Source organism: Pundamilia nyererei, unplaced genomic scaffold, assembly GCF_000239375.1.
Source record: "Pundamilia nyererei isolate P.nyererei 1_Seehausen unplaced genomic scaffold, PunNye1.0 scaffold00046, whole genome shotgun sequence".
NCBI classification, from domain to species: Eukaryota; Metazoa; Chordata; class Actinopteri; order Cichliformes; family Cichlidae; genus Pundamilia; species Pundamilia nyererei.
Genome location: NW_005187447.1, coordinates 3,932,917 through 3,951,154, shown reverse-complemented (window position 1 = coordinate 3,951,154; position 18,238 = coordinate 3,932,917). Strand labels below are relative to the sequence as shown.

The 18,238-nt window shown below is 47.2% G+C and overlaps 1 protein-coding gene across 4 annotated transcripts in view; it reads right to left on the bottom strand.

Annotated features, from left to right (window-relative positions):
* Positions 1-534: 534 nt before the first annotated feature.
* Positions 535-18,238, bottom strand: part of frem1b (Fras1 related extracellular matrix 1b) — a 39,024-nt gene continuing 21,320 nt past the window's right edge. For all 4 annotated transcript variants that reach the window (XM_005732419.1, XM_013910654.1, XM_013910656.1 and 1 more), the window contains 19 exons: positions 16,920-17,108; positions 16,650-16,846; positions 16,181-16,388; positions 13,843-13,987; positions 11,460-11,601; positions 10,755-10,959; positions 10,037-10,301; positions 6,597-7,017; positions 4,609-4,810; positions 4,341-4,485; positions 4,097-4,226; positions 3,735-3,807; positions 3,488-3,637; positions 2,927-3,255; positions 2,645-2,698; positions 2,389-2,550; positions 2,186-2,304; positions 1,642-1,727; positions 535-851 (listed from right to left, as the gene is read on the bottom strand). In XM_005732419.1, the coding sequence (XP_005732476.1) occupies positions 643-851; positions 1,642-1,727; positions 2,186-2,304; positions 2,389-2,550; positions 2,645-2,698; positions 2,927-3,255; positions 3,488-3,637; positions 3,735-3,807; positions 4,097-4,226; positions 4,341-4,485; positions 4,609-4,810; positions 6,597-7,017; positions 10,037-10,301; positions 10,755-10,959; positions 11,460-11,601; positions 13,843-13,987; positions 16,181-16,388; positions 16,650-16,846; positions 16,920-17,108 (3,431 nt within the window). In that variant the 3' untranslated portion in view covers positions 535-642. The remainder of the gene's footprint in view (positions 852-1,641; positions 1,728-2,185; positions 2,305-2,388; positions 2,551-2,644; positions 2,699-2,926; positions 3,256-3,487; positions 3,638-3,734; positions 3,808-4,096; positions 4,227-4,340; positions 4,486-4,608; positions 4,811-6,596; positions 7,018-10,036; positions 10,302-10,754; positions 10,960-11,459; positions 11,602-13,842; positions 13,988-16,180; positions 16,389-16,649; positions 16,847-16,919; positions 17,109-18,238) is intronic.

The following is an 18,238-nucleotide window of genomic DNA, read 5'->3' as shown; positions in this document are numbered from 1 at the left end:
ACCTCCTGATGGCAGGTGACTCCAGTGTCCTCATCATCCTCACCCTTCTCTGATTGCAGCCTTTGATTTACCACACTATCCTTCTGAAAAGACTTTGGCATTAGTCATATCCTCCTAGCCTGGTTCACCTCATATCTCTCAGATTGCACTCATTTCATTCAACTTAAATTTCACTTTTTAGGTTCATTTTCTGTTTCTGCTGGTGTGCCACAGGGTTCAGTATTAGGGCCTTTTCTATTAATTTTTTACATGCTTCCACTTGGTTACATACTCAGAAATTTAATATTAAGTTTCACTGTCATGCTGATGACACTCAGCTGTATATTTCTTCCTTCTAGCCGCTCTGCACCGCGGCACTGGAATTCCCTTCCTCCTGATATCAGGAATACTGGCTCTCTCTTCTCATTCAAGTCAAAACTCATCTGTTCAAACTGGCTAACTCTCTTTAAACATTGATTCCAATCAATGACACCGTTTATACTGTAATACAAACCTATCTGAAAATGTGAGGAAAGAAGTCACCAAACTGCTGACTCATATTTGTGTTTGTGCAGCAGCTTTATTAAGACAAAGTATGAAACTAATGTACAGAGCAGCATCACCTCATCACGTTAAATATGAAGGCCACTGGCTATGAATGTCTCAGTGAGTTTGAGCTGGCGATGAACAGATGAATGAGTGCTGAGTTTCTGCAGAGCAGCTCGTGGAGATCCAGCTTCTCGGGTTTTGAACCAGCACGCAGTTGGAGTTGTTCTCGGGCTCACCGGGGCTCACCGGCGCCCCCCTCAGTCTGGAGGAAGACAGCGAGCGACTGTCAACCCACGATGAGCGTCCTGGACCTCCAGACAGACCTGAGGAGCAGACAGAGGAGCCGTCAGTCTGGAAGCAAAGCCTGACACGCACCAGGCCTCAGGATACAACATTTCATCCACTGGAGCTCCAAATCAGAGTCACTGAAACAAAAACCTTTCATCGTCATCAGAATCAGCCCGAAAACTCATGAATAAAGAAAATCTGCTCAGGTTTGCGAGCTTAAAAGTTTCCAAAGAGTTCAAAGCATCAAAAGATGGCAGATTCAAGAGTGATCCAGAGGGCCACACCGACACCACAAAGCTTCCTTTGTGTTCAGGTGTATGAGAACAAACTCAGCACCTGTGTGACAATGATCCTGCAGTTTACCTGCAGCACAGCCTCCTGCCAGGTAACAATGACAGCTTGATCGCTCTGAGAACAGAGTTTAAAAAAAGACAATGTCTTTGCTTTCTTTGCCACATATTCAAAGTGACTCTAAATTTCTGAAAACAGAACTTTGCTCGTTTATTCCTCCTACGTCAGCATCACCTTTGATTCTCTCTGAGCCTGCAGGTCCAGCGAGGTGTTACTAAGAGCCCAAAGTGAACATCTGTGATTCAGCCTGCGTACAGTTTCACATATCTGTGCTACATCCTAAAAACACAGAGAAATAAAATCTGTTTCCCAGTCAAACTGCAGAGGCCTGCTGGGGTTTGTTCAGACTTTCAGTTCTTTAAATGTGGATAAAAGTCAACATGACCCAAAAGCCAAGAAACATCATGAAACAGCTAAATTAACTATTAATTAACTTGATTAATTACTGGTTATCATTATTGAGGAAACACCCACCGATCCAAAATGGCTTCTTCCCTGCAAACCTCCACAGCCAGCTCACATCTCTCCTGGAGTGCACGTCGGTCAGGCTGCTGTTAAACCTGCCAGAGGAGAGGAGAGCAAAGGTCAAAGGTCACATCAGAGAGCAGGTTCTTCACTGATTAATATTTCCATCCTGCTCATACGTGCAGCACAGAGGTGCATGACCTCAGGCTGGCTCAGCATCGTTGCCTTAATTAAATGAAGCACAGTTTTCAAATGCTCATGAAGTTAAAATAAAAATCAAACAGTCACTGCGATGGTTCAAAATCTTTTTCTTGCTTTGCAGCTGCAGGCTGTTCGCCACGCACAGCTGGAAGAAACTCTGTGAGGACCTCCTTTAAACCGTCAGATGTGTTACAGCGAGACTCATGGTCATGTTTTAAACATGTCATGGACATCAGTGATGATTCTGACTTGTGTCACATCTCAGCTGAGTGACCAAATCTGAAACCAAAGATCAATCAGCAAACCGGAAACAGAGCAGAAACTGAGTCAGAGGAGAAAGCGGCTTCTTTACAGCAGCGAGCAGGTTCTGTCGGCGCTGGCCCAGCTCGCCACGGACGGGCTGAGGATGTAACATCGTCTCCTGTGGTGCGTCCAGCCATCAGGACATGAGCTGCTCACAGACTTCCCCACCTGAACACACACAGATAGCCAGAGGTCAAAGGTTACTCCGGTGTGTGTGTGTGTGTGTGTGTGTGCAGGTGTGTGTGTGTGTGCCTTGTGCTGGCGGAGCTCGGGTTGGTGTTTCTGAGCTTGATGAGCCATCTGAGGAGAATCTCCAACTTGGAGTTCCTGCAGGGGGCGACCGTGAGCTGACCAGCTCCACTCAACATCGCCCGGTTGCAGCTCCTCCAGCCGGAGAGGAGTCAGACTGTGGAACTGGAGGAAGAAGGAGGAGGGGAGGAGGAGGAGGAAGAGACATTAACACAGTGAGCTTCAGTCGGTCATTGGATAAACTGGCTGAGTGTCTTACCGTCCAAACCTTCTCCTGCTCGTCCTCAGGCCTCCTCTGTGCAGACAGATGGACCTGAACAACAACACAAAGTTCAGAATTTACAGAAAGACACACTCACACAAACACACACAGACGAGAAAATGGATCACAAATCTGTGAACAGATATTGTTTGAGAACGCAGGCGGTGCCCATCTGAGCCCAACTTCCTGTTCGCTGATTTGTTACGATCGTGTGACAATCGTTCACTCTGACTGTTTAAAGTTTAAAGAACTCAGATTCATGTTCTGTCTGTGTCTCACCGTGCTCCCAGTGTTCCCAGTACTGCTTTCAGTGTGCTGCTGAATGTTTAGGTGGCTGCTGTGGGGGGTGTAGCCATTGCTGTGGGGCTCTGGGTCTCGTGGCTCCACCTCTTTGTAGTCCAGGTGATGTCGATTCGGGACGTCTCCTCGGGGCGGGTGAGGCTGGTTCTCCCACAGCAGCTCCGCATCTATATTGATGACCGGAACCTCCTCTTCCTCCTCTTGCTGCAGAGGATCAGGGAGCTGAGGAGGGAGAGGGGGAGGAGTAGGAGGAGGAGGAAGGGGGCGCTGATCATCTTCTACCCACAGGTCGTCTGGGTCACAGCTTCCTGAGACACAGAAGCAATCCTTTAACGTTCAGTCGAATCTAAGACTGACCAGCGGCTTAAAGTCCTAACTGTGATGGTGTGAGGATGGTTTGATGGAGCAGCAGTTTTCATTTCAAATCGACTGGAATCATTTTTAAATCCCACTCACAGACAATTTATTGTATTTATTTCTCAGTTTGTAGAGTTAAACTCATTCATTCATTGGACTCATTGATCAGATCGATCATGTCACCTCGGCGGGGGTCGATGATCTCCACGGTGGCCGAGCTCCTTGGTCCCAGGACGGCGTTCTGGGGGTTTCTCAGCGTGACCGTGAAGCTCTCGTGGTTTTCTTCCAGGCCGTCGTCAATCAGGTAAATGTTCCAGGTTTTCACCTTCACACCTGAAGCACAACAAAAAACAGCTGTTAGACAGGGACTGCACGCTGCGCCACAACAGGTCACATGATGAGGCGGTGAAAGTCCAAGCGGCGGTCAGACCTGGATCGAACTGGATGAGACTCGCAGTGCTGTGAGTGAAATCTCTGCCAGCTTTGGCTGATCCTTCGTCCACCTGAAGAAGAAGACGTCAGGATTTTAGTCCAAAACAAACCGAGCTACAGCTTCCTGCTCGTTACACGTCGGCTTCATTCGATTCTCAGCTGCTTTTAATCTAAGTCAGAGTTCGTAAAAGCTGGAGTCTTTCGCAGGTTTACCACAGCGGCTTGAAAACTGAGAAACGCTCAGGAAGACATCTGAGAGTCTGCGATTGCACTCAGACTTAAAACAGAATCTGAGCAGACAAAGCGGTTAGGAACTTCCTGTTTAATATATTATAAACCAGGAGGCGGGCGAGGCGTGACCTGGATGGCGACATAGGCCGGGTCAGCGCTCCTCCCGTTGCGCTGCACGCGGATCTGAAGTGTCCCGGCCGTCTCACAGGTTCTGTAGCAGGTCGCCGACAGCTCCACTCGAGACCAGGACAGCTCCAGCCTGCAGGAAAAAGAAGAGGCTGTTAGAGTCAGACAGCACCCCCACCTGACCGAAGGTTTCATTTATGTTCACAGAGTAACCACGAGCAGACAGACAGGATGTGATGTAACGTACGTCTGAGGCAACGCGCTGTTTCCTGCCGGATCTCTGAGGACAAACAGGAAGCTGTCAGACGTCACTTCCACATCAGCGGGGAGGACGAACATCACGGCTCGCCGATCCACGTCACGCTGCGTGAAACGACCTTTGATGTACGACCCTGATGGAGCGAGAGAAGGAAGAGGAAGAGAAGGAAGGCTTTTAATCTGACTGCACAGTAGGAGAAGCACGTGAGCCCTGCACAGGTGAGCCTGTGTAAGCAACCATCAGTTTCCTCGCACACCTGTGGCGGCGTTCTCCAGGTATCCTAAGAGTGGAGGTCTGCTGATGGAGAATTCGAGCTCCTCTGTGGGGCTGTTAGGGTCTGAGGCCTGCAGCTCTCTGCTGGTGATGAAGATTCCGTAACGGCCGCCGCCCAGATCCACCACGGTGCTGGGACTCCCCCTGGTGGTCAGAGTGGGAGGCGTCCGGTCGACCCAATCCACCTGAACACAGCAGGAAGTTAAATCAGTAACACAGAACCAGCGAGCACTTCAGGGGGACGAAGATCAGAGGAAACTGAGCAGCAGGAATCGAAAAGAAACCAAACGAGTCAAACACACACAAAAAACTTTTTTATTTTAATTAGGGAAACACTTCGTTTGTGCATCCGTCATCAACTCATCATCTCACTTCAGGACCTGAATGAACAGTTTAACGAACAGTGTTTTCTGGAACGTGTCTTCAGACGAAGTTCAGAGGAGAGGATGAGGATGATTTGTTGGTCATGCAGAGATAACAGTCGGGCTTCAGTCAGGCTTACGGCTTCCCAAGAAAGCGTCGCTCTGTCAGCACTTTACAGAAACTCAAATCTGTGGAAACGACAGATTCAAAGGTGATGGAGGAAGTGACATCAGAAACAGCAGCATGTGACATCACGTGTTGGCGGAGCTTCAGGTCATCCTTTGTCATCCTGATTTAAGATCTGAGCAGAGGCGGTCGGTGGAAGGAGCTTTTACGCTGCTGTTGTCATCAAACTGAGCACAAATCATCTCCCCCTCGTTCTCTCAGTGCCTCCTTTTCCTGAAAAGGCCTGCTGCACTTCATCTCAGGATTTTTAGGTTCTTGATATTTCAGAGAACTTTCTGAAGCAGCAGAAACTGATCAGTGTGTGTTATTTTACCCGTCTCTCTCTCTCTCTGCCTGCAGTTCAGTTGCCTGACCACCAGGTGTCACCGATGTCCTATGTATGAGTCTGTTCATGGATGATTCTGCTGACACTGATGAAGCTTATGCCATCCTCTGACTTCAGCTCTTTTTTGGTGTGTGTGTAATTCATTTTCAGAGCAGGAACAGAACATCTGAATAAGACAAGGTCCTTTAATATCTCAGTGATCTGCAGTTTTTTCGGTTTCTAATATTTTAAAGAACAGAGGAAGGAGCCCAGTTTCATTCATGCGGGTCGCATCTGTTATGTCCAAACACAAACAGACATAAAATCTACGTCATCATCAGGTCAGAGATTTTTGCTGCAGGCATGAGCAGCTCCTCTGTGAGGGGATCCTCTGCTGCTTTTCATGGATGCTCCCTGCTCTAATGACTACACACACACACACACACACACACACACACACACACTTTTCATTGATATCCTTCTCACACACAAACTATTCGATGTTTGGTCCAATCACAGGTGGCCTCCAGAGTCTCAGAGGCTCGAGGCGATGGTGTTAGCCACCTGGCTGCCTGTCAGCAGGTAACCTGTGGGGAGGAATCCAACTCTGGGTCAAAATCAGGCTTTTAGTGGAAACCTGGAACTGGTTCCAGATCAGGACCAGCACCTCCTGTGTTTGGTCCATTTTCACTGCTGGAAGTTGCTGGTTTGAAGCCGTGTGCAGAGGTCCAGATCGTTGTTTTTTGGGCTCCGTCTGACCTGCTTTAGTTATTATTAAAATTTCGCGTTTCTGCTGTGAGATGAATAGAGTAATTCTACCTGTGGATTGAGCCACACTGACCTCTGACCCTGCAGTCAGTGTTTGGTTCTGCTGGAGTTTTCTGCCTGATTAAATTGAGTTTTTCCTTCCCACTGTCCCCCGGTCACAGGGGTCACGTGGTTGTTGAGGTTTACTTTGTATTATTGTAGAATCTTTACCTTATCAAAAAACCGCCTTGAGGTGACTGTTGATGTGATTTTTGGTTTTATAAGTAAAATTGAACTGAAATGTTCAGACTTCCTGTGTTGTGTTACTTCCTGTTACTTCCTCTGAGTTGTGTTGTGCGTTCGTGGCTCACCTGTATGTCAAACACAGCAGGCTCCTCCCTCAGCTGCCCAAACTCCAGGTAGCCCCTGTTGTGTCCGTCGCTCGGCATAAAGTAGAACCCGTCGATCTTCGCAGGGCTGCTCGGGTCGTGTTGGTAAGTCAGGTGGAGGTCGTCCACGTTTGTCTGGGAGAACCGGGGCGGCGAGGGTAGCGGCGTGCCTCTCAGCAGCAGCTTCCCGTGCTGCGGCAGCTGCGTGATGACGTATCCCAGGTTGGCGGTGGTAGTGTCGGGGTCGGTGAGCTGCAGCTGGTCCGAAGTGATGGTCACTGTGGAGCCATCCTGCAGCCGGAGGCCAACGTTGCGGCTGAGGGTGGGCGGGATGCGGTCACCATGCTCGATGGTGAAGTGGAGGGTGGAGCTGCGAGACGAGTCACTGTTTGTAACAACAAAACTGAGGAGAGAAGAGTGGAAGCAGTTAGAAACTGATCTGATATTTAGCTTCAACTCAGTTCTGCAGCGCCTCCCGATGGGAGAACATGTTATACAGGACATTGTCCTCAGGTTGAGGCAGTGTCCCCCAAACCAGTGTGTGTCTGTGTGTATGTGTGTGTGTGTTTTGTCCTCTCTGCTCTGTGCCAACACAATCTGCCTCTCAGCCCTGCAGCTGACAAACTGCCCCAGGCCTACACACACACACACACACACACACACAGTCCTGGTGTAACATCTGGCTGCAGTAGCGTCCACGTTTGCCCAGGGACGGCCGTGCTCTGGTTGTCGGTCGCTGTCGTGCCAACGTTGTTGTTATTTTTCTAATAATACACATTTATCATCTGCTGTCACCACACACACGCGCACACACACACACGTGTGCACCTGAGTCCTAACACACATCATCAGTTAAAAGGTAAATCCAGCCACAGCTCAAGCTCTAAAAGAGGGTGTCAAACATGTGGCCCGGGGGCCAAATCCGGCCTTTCAGAGGGTCCTTTAAAAGCAGCCAGCGTTAATGTTGAAGAATAAAAGATTTTCACATCATTACTAGTTTTTGATTGAGGCTAAATATTTGTGTTGTTCCATGACAGAGACACACTAACTAACTGAGACACGATGTTCAAACTGGTTTTCTTCATCTTCTGACTCGCCGGGCTGTTCGTGATCTTATCTTTGTGACCTTATTTTGATGTTTTCCGAAGTTAAAAAGGGGACATTTCCTCCTCCTTGAATATATAACTGTAGTGGTCTAAACTACATGAGACTGAGTTTGTCTGTGCCTTCTAAAGCTGACAGGCTTACGCTGATGAAAGCTGTTTCACCCCGATTCTGATTCCAGATCTGATTCCGATACTAGGAACGTGATCAGAATTAAAGGAAATCCAGTGTAGTTGAAGCCTAAACTCTAACTGTAAACCTCGCAAGATAAGAAATACTTCCTCTCAAAAGTCTGGAAATTACTGCCCCCCAGCAGCCAATCAAAAAGAAAATACACAAAATGAAAACATCAATAAATTAAAGTCATTCGTATAGCTCTAACATGAATGCAGGTACTGAGGTGTGAGGTAGTAAAGAAAGTGTTCAATTATCAGTTATCCACATTCATGCACCACAGCTACAACCACTGGAGTCAGCTGATGGAGGAATCTAATCAGCGAAAGCAGTTATTAATTCCCGCAGCTTATCACAGGTTTTATTTTGTTCAATTGATGTTTGATGATAAATGATGACCTCACTCGCTATCGGTTCTACACAGCCACAACTTAAACAGACATAATCAGCTGGAGCTCCACAGGAAACACAGCACACTCTTTCACTATGCAGATGACACCCAACTTTCTGTGTGAAGCCAGATAACACACACCAACTACTTAAACTGCAGGGATGTCTTAAAGACAAAGACCTGGATGACCTCAAATTTTCTGCTTCTAAATTCACATAAAACCGAGGTTATTGTACTCAAACCTAAAATCTTACAAATATGGTATCTAACCAGATACTTACTCCAGTAACACCAGACCAGCATGTCATTCAGTGCACATATTAAACAAATATGTAGGACAAATGGAAGAACATTTGTGCAGGATCTCTAAAATTAGAAACACCCTGTCTCAGAGTGATGCAGAAGAACTAGTTCATGTATTTATTATTTCCAGGCTGGACTACTGTAATTCATTATAATTCAGCTGCTCTGGAAGCCGTCAGAGTGTGGCTCTCTCTCTCAGTCTTGGCTGTGATCTGATGGGTGTTCGGGAGCCAGATAGCCAGCCGGCTGGGGCAGCAGAGGTCTGGGTGACAAACCCGGGGTCTGCACACACCAGCATGCTCCCCTCCTCCTCCTCAAAACCCTAACCGCTGCCAAATTGGCTGGAAAAGCAGATAAACATACTGCAGCAGGGAAAGCCTCTCGTCTCCTGATGCTGAGCCTTTTTTCCTCTCGTCTCCGTGCCCAGTTTTCTTTTGTTGGCCAAATGTTGTGTGTGATAGTTTTGTGTGTGTGTGTGTGTGTGTGTGTATCGGGGGGGGGCAGAGAATTCCTCCTCTCACAGTGTGCAGATTTTCACAGGATCCTCAGCCTTTTATTCATCATCACAAACATCCATTTTATTCTGTCATTGTGACTTGTATCTGGACACAAAGTGATTTAAGGGCTAAAATGTTCTTCTTGACAATTAGATTTCTTATTTAACAACAACAGGGTTTTAAAACTTCATAAGACCTTAACCACTCTGAAAGCATCACTTTTATTTTGAAAACTGTGTTTAATAGTTGCCATCTGACATATGCAGGTTGGTCAGGTTCCTGTTGGTCCTCAATATCATTCAACCTCCTCCTCATTCTGTTTTGGAAGCTTCTTCTAACCAGAACCTGCAGCAGGAGTACCGTTTGTGAGCAGAACCAGAGCTACCACCTGCAGAACTCAATTCAATTTTATTTATATAACGCCAAATCACAACAGCAGTCACCTCAAGGCACTTTATATTGTAAGGTAGACAAAAACCCAACAATCATATGACCCCCTATGAGCAAGCACTTTGGCGACAGTGGGAAGGAAAAACTCCCTTTTAACAGGAAGAAACCTCCGGCAGAACCAGGCTCAGGGAGAAGCGGCCATCTCAAGTTGAGATTCAGTGTTTTGACACAGTGACGGAGTTCCAGCAAGCATCTTAAATCTTTAATGCACGGTCAGAAAAGAACCTCCAGGAAGTGTCCTTAAATCAAGGAATTGGTCCGGAGAACACTAGCAGATGACCTCGGAGGGCAGGTGGGGTAAACTTAAATATACTAAAGAACACACCGTGTGTAACACACAAACACACAGCAACGGTTTGAAAGCTGACAGATTGCACTGTAACGGTTCTTGGAAAAAGAGCAGAGAGAAAACCCGGAGTGTTTGTTTTTTTAAAAATCAGGCTCCGCCTTCACCTGCACAGCGGCTGTCATTAAAAGAAGCTGCTCTGAGCTCCAACTCTCACCTGAAGGAGTCAGCCTCGGCATCATGGCTGTTGTCGTGGGTGTAGCAGACTCGGTGCGCGGCCACGTCCAGCTGGGTGAAGCTGAGTAGCGGGACTCCAGGCCGGTGGACGGCGTGGACGAGGCCGTGACGCGGCGGGTCAGACACCGTGTAGACCAGCTCCTCGGGCCGGCCAGTCGAGTCTGATGCCAGCAGGATGTCAGTGTTCAGGACGACACGCTGCCCCTCCCTCAGGTGCACCGGCCTGCTCAGCACCACGACGTCCCCTGGAGGCAGTCAGAGGGAGCGTTCAGGTGTCAGAGGGGACCGAGCGATTGCCTACATAATACATGTGACAGTCAGGGCCCAAGTTCAACTTTTCAACTAAAAAGCACCCAGAGGAGGTGAGGCGGCGCCCTCCACAGCTGCTCCACCTCCCCGCCATTAATTATTCAGCAGCCGAGGAGGTCGGCCATTTCTCACCTCTCTGTTCCTCCAGGATCACAGGGCGCCAAGCCAGAAGGGCCGCAGACCCACGGCAGCGTGTTCATCCGACTGGTAAAACCGGCAGGAAGGGGGCGCGCTCAATAATGAATGAAACAGGGCCACACAGGGCCCTGTGTGTGTGTGTGTTTGAGTGAGTGTGTGTGTGAGTGCGAGAAAACATGAAATAAAATCATGACCTGGATAAAAGTGTTACTGCTGAATTCTCTGCATTAAAACTCTCTGTGACCTCTGACCTTTCTGCATCACGTGCACAGAGATGAAGAAGCTCTGAGCCGGAGACTCGTTGTCCAGGTCGCTGAGGGTGAAGCGGAAGCTGTCGTGACCTTTAAAGCCGGCTGCGTTGGTGGCGGCGGTGTGTTGGTACCGCAGTCGGTTCATCTCCACGTCGCCCTGTGTGAAGTTCTGACCCGCCGTCAGCTTGTTCCACCCCGACGTCGTCTGCGGGCGAGACACTCGGATCAGGAAGAGACGCGGCAGGAAGACGAGTCACCTTCAACGTCTCACATCAGCCTCAGGTCACAATTTAATCAGGAGGATTTAACACCTGCACAAACACACCTGACTTCCTGTTTCTGCCACTTCCCCTCCCATCCTTCATTCCTCTCGTCCCTTTCTCTTTCCGCTCTTATTCCCTTACTTTATTCTACCATTTGTTGTCTTCATCCTCCCTTCACTCCTCCTTTCCTTCATTTTCTCCTTTTCTAATTATTTTCCTCCTCTTGATTCCATCCTTAGTCTTTCAATCCTTCCTTCCTCTACTCCTCTCATCCTCCCTTGTTCCTTTCTTTTTCCTTCCCTTTCCTCCTTTAATTCTTCCTTCTTTCCTTCCCCCCTCCTCTTTAAACTTTTAACCTGGAAACAACTCAAACTGAAATCTTTGCTTATTATAGAAGTAAAACTCTGTAAACACACACACGCATGCACAAACACACACACACCTTCAGCTGCAATTTTCCAAACCGCGGAGCAACATTAAGGAAGTAGTACACCTGTTCTGGGGGCGTGTCCAGGTCCTCAGCCTCCAGAACCACACTGGAGATCACCCTGAGCTCACCTGAGTCCACCTGCAGCCCAGCATTCCTGAAACACCACAGAAGAAAATTTCTCATTACGTTTGTGGCCAAGCACATTTTTCTGTTCTCAGCATGCTCATAACTTCCATCCTGCATGGAGTTCAACTCAAACATCTGTTTAACTTTAAGTTAAACAGATGTTTGAGTGCCCCCTCCTGGCAGATCTGTGTTCAGAGTGAGACAAAAGTTCACTTAAACTTGTTTCCTGTGCAACAAAACTGCAGACAGAGAGGAGGTAATGACACTGACCCTCTAAGAGCATCTGTATGTCACAACACCAAGAGCGAACCAACATCTCTGAGGTGAAGTGCAGAGATGAAGCGCAGAGGTGGAGAACAGAAAATATTGGTCTGCTTCAGCTTCATCTTTTAGCTGCACTCTGGATGACTTTAACAAAAAATATTTCTGACTTTAAAAACATCTTGCTTTATTTTTATCATCAAACACGTTTCGCCCTACAGGACTCGAAGAAAACACGAACAGAAGCCGTTTGATGTGAGTCACGAGCAGGAGGGTGAAGGTTTGTGTGAGCAGGCTTTTCCTGTGGGATGGTGGAGATGTTGGTGGTGCTGGTGGTGGGGTCTTTTTTTGTTTTTTTGAGGTGGGGCGGTGTTGAACATCAGGAACCATCTGGCTGCTTCTTCACTCGGAAGTAAAATCCACGCAGGAGCGAAGCTGCCACGTCCATCCTGCAGGAAACGGGAAAACAAGGCAGCCGGCATCTGCCAAGTCTCTGTGTTATTTCTGCCTCGGCGGCCTTTACAGCACCAGCTCAGCCTCCGCCAGCAACCTCCACCCCCACCAACACAGCTGATCTGGGGACGGCGCAGGGGAGGGGGTGAGGGACAGTGGGTGGGAGCCCAGTCAAGGATGCAAATTCACAATCAGTGGAATGAAAACACTAAGGATGGGGGAGGAGGGGGTCACAGGTCACACGCACCTACCACCCCCTCCCCAAATGCTCTGGATTACACAGCAGCTGCAGACAGATGTTAAACCGGACGTCTGCTGACAGTTCAGGACTTAAACGAATATCCGAACACCCAAACAACACAAAAAATTCTAAACAGCTCAAAAGGTGACGCGATCGGAGCCGGAGAGATTTCTGAATTTCAACTTTTAGGGTCCAACGCTCAGACTGCAGAGGAACAACAGAGGTACAGGTGTGAGGTGGAAACACCTGGACTGAGCATCACACATAAACTTTCATTTTTAGAGTTTTTACGCCGTATTAAGAATTTACTGCACTTGTTTCTGTAGCAGTTTGTGACAGTTAAACGGATTTTTGCTGCTCTGTTGTCACACTGTGCAGGTAATTCCCCCTCCCTGTGCAGCAGTGCCGCCTGCTGTGCGGAGGCAGAAGTTTCTTTCCATAAAGCTCAAATTAATCCAAATTATAGTAGGTCCATGTGACGAGAGGAACTAAACCCAAAACATTTCACCTCCTTTACAGCTTCTCTTTACTTCCTCCCTGAAAACCTTTAAAGAGTTTTAAATCTCCTCACATACAAGGTCTTAAATAATCAGGTCTTATCTTAATGACTTTATAGCACCATATTACCCCATTAGAGCACTGACGCCTTACTTCTTGTATTTAAGTATTTAAAAGTAGAATGAGAGGCAGGGCCTTCAGTTTTCAAGCCCCTCTTCTATGGAACCAGCTTCCAGTTTGGATTCGGGAGACAGACACTAGCTCTACTTTTAAGATCAGGCTTCAAACTTTCCTTTTTGCTAAAGCATATAGTTAGGGTTGGATCAGGTGAAGCCAAATCCTCCCATAGTTATGCTGCAACAGGTGTAGGGTGCTGGGGGATTCCCATGATGCACTGAGTGTTCCTGTGTGTTAACACACCTCTGCTGCATGTAATTAACTTTTGTCTTCTACTTGCTGACATCCGTGTTTGGTCTCAGATAAAGGAAGGCAGTCTTAGATATTTCTGTGTGACACCATGTTTCTGAGGTTTTTAGGGACAAGAACATTAACTTCATAACAACGAGAATAAATGTGTGTGACAAATTGAAAACGATGTTCAGCAAATGACACAAAACCATCAAGAAGAAAAACATTTTGCAGCAGCTGCATTTTTAATTCCTGCAGCAAAGTCACAGGAAATGTAAAACATGTTCAGCCTCCTTTCACCTGATTTTAATTTCAGACCCACAGGAAGCCAGATCCACATCAGGGTGAGCAAACACCACTGTGTGTGTGTGTGTGTGTGTGTGTGTGTGTGTGTGTGTGTGTGTGTACTTGAGCAGTCGTGGTTTCTCGTCGTTGACCAGCAGCACGGTGACCTGAACTGTTCCCTCGACTGCATGGACACCATCTGTCAGCCGCAGAGCCACGGCGTCCTTCAGGGTTTCTGTGTCATCGTGCATGTAGACGATCCTCATGCCTGCAGGAGGAAAACAGAAAATATGGAGCAGTGTGTTTCTGTGAGCATGTATTCATATCTTTGTGGGGTTAAAAAATTGGATGTTCCCACTGTCGCCAAAGTGTTTGCTCATAGGGGGTTCTCTGTATCTATTATTGTACGATCTACTGTACAATATAAAGCGCCTTTAGGCAACTGTTGTTGTGTTTTGGCGCAATATAAATAAGAATATAATTGATGTTAACTATACTTATGGGGACTAACATCCTGGTCCCAACAAGTTTGAAGGCATTTTTTAGACTCAAAATGTGGGGTTTTTTTTGGTTTTTTTTAATCAACATTTAGGAATCACTGTACAATACCATTAACTTCAGCAATTTTTTACTACATGTATTTCAAAATGTGGTTTTAGTGACAGGGTTACAGTTGGGTTATGATTAGGTTTAGGGTTAGGCATTCATTTTGATGGTTAGGGTAAGGGCTAGGCCAGTAGCTCCCCAACTTTTTTTGGTAGGCCCCCCGTTGTTTTACAAGAAAATCTTTGCGACCCCCCCTCCCCGGCACAAACACATCCTCCAACCACACACATATTTTTTTTCAAACTCCATTGCAGTTTATTTCACACCTCGAACCTTTTGTAAACAATTAAACAAATAAAAATTAACTGCAATAAATTACAGGTAGCAATAAAATGAACTACTAACTCTTACACTACGTCCACATGTACACGAGTATTTTTGAAAATGCATCTTTTCCTATGCATTTGGGCCTTTCGTCCAAACGTAAACAGTGTTTTAGATCACTGAAAACTGAGATTTTGAAAAACTCCTGCCAGTGTGGAGTTTTCAAAGTCTGTTCTTGCATTTACCTGTGGACGAGGAAAACGGAGATTTAGTCACGCAACGTCAAAGGTGTGTGCCTTTTTTGGCATCACGCTGTGCGCCACGACTATCTGCAGTTTTTACATAAACACACGCAGTTACTGTCCCTCCATTTAGAAAGACAAAGGCGTCAGAGTGAACTTCGGACGTGGCTTCTACGTTCACCACAGACGCTTTTACAACCCAACGCTGTTGTCGTCAGTTTTGAATACATTTAATTTTTTTAAAATTATGTATGCTGTATGCATTTGTCCATTCCTAAGTTGTGAGTCTACATCAGGCATATTTAACAGCGCTGTGACTTATGATTATGAATCACTCAGGCTGATTTTCAGTTTATTTATTGAATAAACTCTGGCCAAGGGAGTCAATGAGACAAAATCCAAAATACTGTCTTTAGTTATTAACATTTGAAATGATGAAGGCGTTTGAAAAGTAACACAAAATTAGCTGCCTTTCCAGAAAAACACAAAAACTTTTCAGTACTTTACTCCCAGGCGTCTAGACTTCTGATTGGCCAACATTTCTTCACAGTTAGGATTTGGCACATTCTTGACAGCGTTTAACTTCATTTTTTTTGTTTACATGTGGACGGAGATATTTTTTTCAAAACTGTACATGTGGACGGGATTTTTTAATTTTTTTTTAACGAAAATGGAAAATCTCAGTTTTCAAAAATACCCGTGTACCTGTGGACGTAGCCTTAAATAACAAAAACAAACCATCTTTATGGTGTGATTATTTTACGTGGTTGTTTTTTTGTTTTTACTGTGTAAGAATATTCAACACTGCTGTCAATACAAAAAATTACTCTGTGCAAAATGGGTCTAAAAACATAAACAACTGTGGGATACTGTTTGTCTGTGATTTGGGGCCGAGGTATTCCTGCATGCACTCTCCGTGTATGCATGGATTCTCTCTGGGTACTCCAACTTCATCCCACAGTCCAAACACATGCAGTTAGTGGGGATAGGTAAACTCTAAAGTGCCCATAAGTGTGAATGGTTGTCTGTCTCTATGTGTTAGTGACCTGTCCATTGCATACCCAGTCTCTCGCTCTAAGACAGCTGGGATTGACTCCAGCCCCTTCGCGACCCTGATTTAGATAAGCAGAAGCAAATGGATGGACCAAAAGCATTTTATTTTTTAGATGGTTGGGAACACGGCCCTGCTGCTTACCCTCTCCGAATATGAAATAAAAAGCGATTATTGCTCTTGTTCAAAGTCATCCTGGTTCAAAGTGTTTGAATGATGATCATCTGTATAAAACACCAATAATCTAGAATGTATTCACATTTTACTTTCACACTTCCTGTTTGAGTGACTGCCTCACCTTGTCGGAGCTCCTGCAGAGTGAAAGAGGTGACAGAGAGGCTCCTGTGCAGGAGGTCAGCTCCCGCCTCCGTGCCGTGGATGCTGTTAATCAGGCTGCCGTGAGCCGGCGGCTGCACCACGGTGAAGGTGAGCAGCTCAGGTGGGGCGTCCAAGTCAAAACCATCCAGTATGGATGGAATTAGCTCCCTCATCCCGCCCTCTTTTACCTGCAGAGAACAGGAGGAGTGCGCCCCCGTGAGGCTGTTGGGATCATCGCAGATTCAGTTTCAGTCAGAGCAATCGTTTTACTTTGACTCTCGTGTGAATTTTGTTTAGTCTTTATTGTTATTTTCTCTTGTTTGATGTCACAATTACAGCTTTGTCACCTCAATCGGGGGGAGGTGACAATGTTTTTAATAACCAGTCAGCTGTCTTCAAGTCATAGCTGATTGATGACCGATTACTGATCAGGCCTCAGGTGTACGTACGGTGAAGTTGGCGAGCAGCAGCGATGGTGTTTCGTCATTGGTTGGTTTGATAATGATGTAGAAGGAGACGGGGGCGGAGCGATGCAGCCCGTCGCTCACACTGATGGACAGCTGGTCGACAGTTGGCTCCACCCCTTTGTGCTCCGATTGCACGTAGTTGATGAAGCCAGAGGTCAGGTGTGTGAGAGTGAAGGATTCTGGGAAAAGACAAACATTAGAGTGAGATCTGAGTTGGCTCCCCGAGGTTCTGCCCGTGCAGCGCACACTGACCGACTCGCACTCCCGCGTTGCTCTTTTCGGAGCCGGGCATCGGCTGCGTGTTCTCCAGGAAGCCGTGAAGGGGAGGAGTCTCCAGGTGAAAGACAAGCTGCTCAGGGGGACTGTCTGGGTCTGACGCTCCGAGGACCCCCCCGCACAGACAGATAGAAGAGCCTTCATCCACCACCAGCATGGACTCGCCTGCGCCAGGACACAGCAACACCTTCATTCTTCATTTATCAACTATGCTGCTCGCCACACTGACTGAGCGCCTGATGGTGGATTTCAACTCCACTGCTTCCACACATGCACGCCACGCAGTAAGCACAGCGTCCACCGAGAAGTTCACTCGAAGCACACGGGAGCACTGGCTTATTTTCTGCCATGATGTTGAAGCCCACCTGAGCCACTAGCACAACTCTGGGCTGGACATGTTGTACACAATAGGTACAGGTGTAGATGTTGAGCTGCCAGCTCCTCATGTGTTAGCGGACGGTTCATGCAGGCGAATCTGTCCATTCTTTCACTCCCACCTCATCACACTTTACCCCAAACTGAGATCTCTCACAGCTGGAAACTAAACCTGTTTAGTTTCTAACTAAAGTTCAGGCATCGTTTAATAATCCAGTTTTTTTTATTGAGTGAAACTCAAACAGGACCAGGAGCAGAATTCCCTCCACCTGCAGCCTCCACCCCCCGTTTCCTGCAGACAGGAGCGGGTCTAAGCCTGCTGTGTTCAGTTGGAGTATGAACACTGTGGGCGGATGTGAGTGGATGGGTGTGAGCATTAATGAGGGACAGTCCTGGATCTGGCTGATAAACCAGCGTCGTCCTAAAACAGGAACACGTGGATGTGAGGCTTGCTCCACTAAGGCTCTTATTCTGTGTCTTTATTCACTGCTAATTAATTAGACCAAGAACCCCCCACCCAAACACCAGCACCACCACACGCGCATGCACACACACACACACGCACCACCCCACCCTCGGCCCTGAACTGTGCGCTGGTGCCGAATGAGCAGGGAGACCTGCCGGCAGGATTACGAGTCGTCCCGCCGTCGGCAGCGCTAAGCTGATCTGGCTGCTGAGCTGCGGCTAACACGTCTCCTATTGTGAGCACGAAATGGAGGTTCTGTCTTTTGTTTAGTTAAGACGCTCATTGTCCGCTGTCCACACACACACACGGTGAGATAATCTCTCAGCCGTGTGTGTGTTTTCATGTAATACCACCAGACAATTAGCAGATTTCATTTAAAACACATCAGTGCCAACCTCGTTAGCCGGCTGACAACACACACACACACACACACACACACACACACACACACACA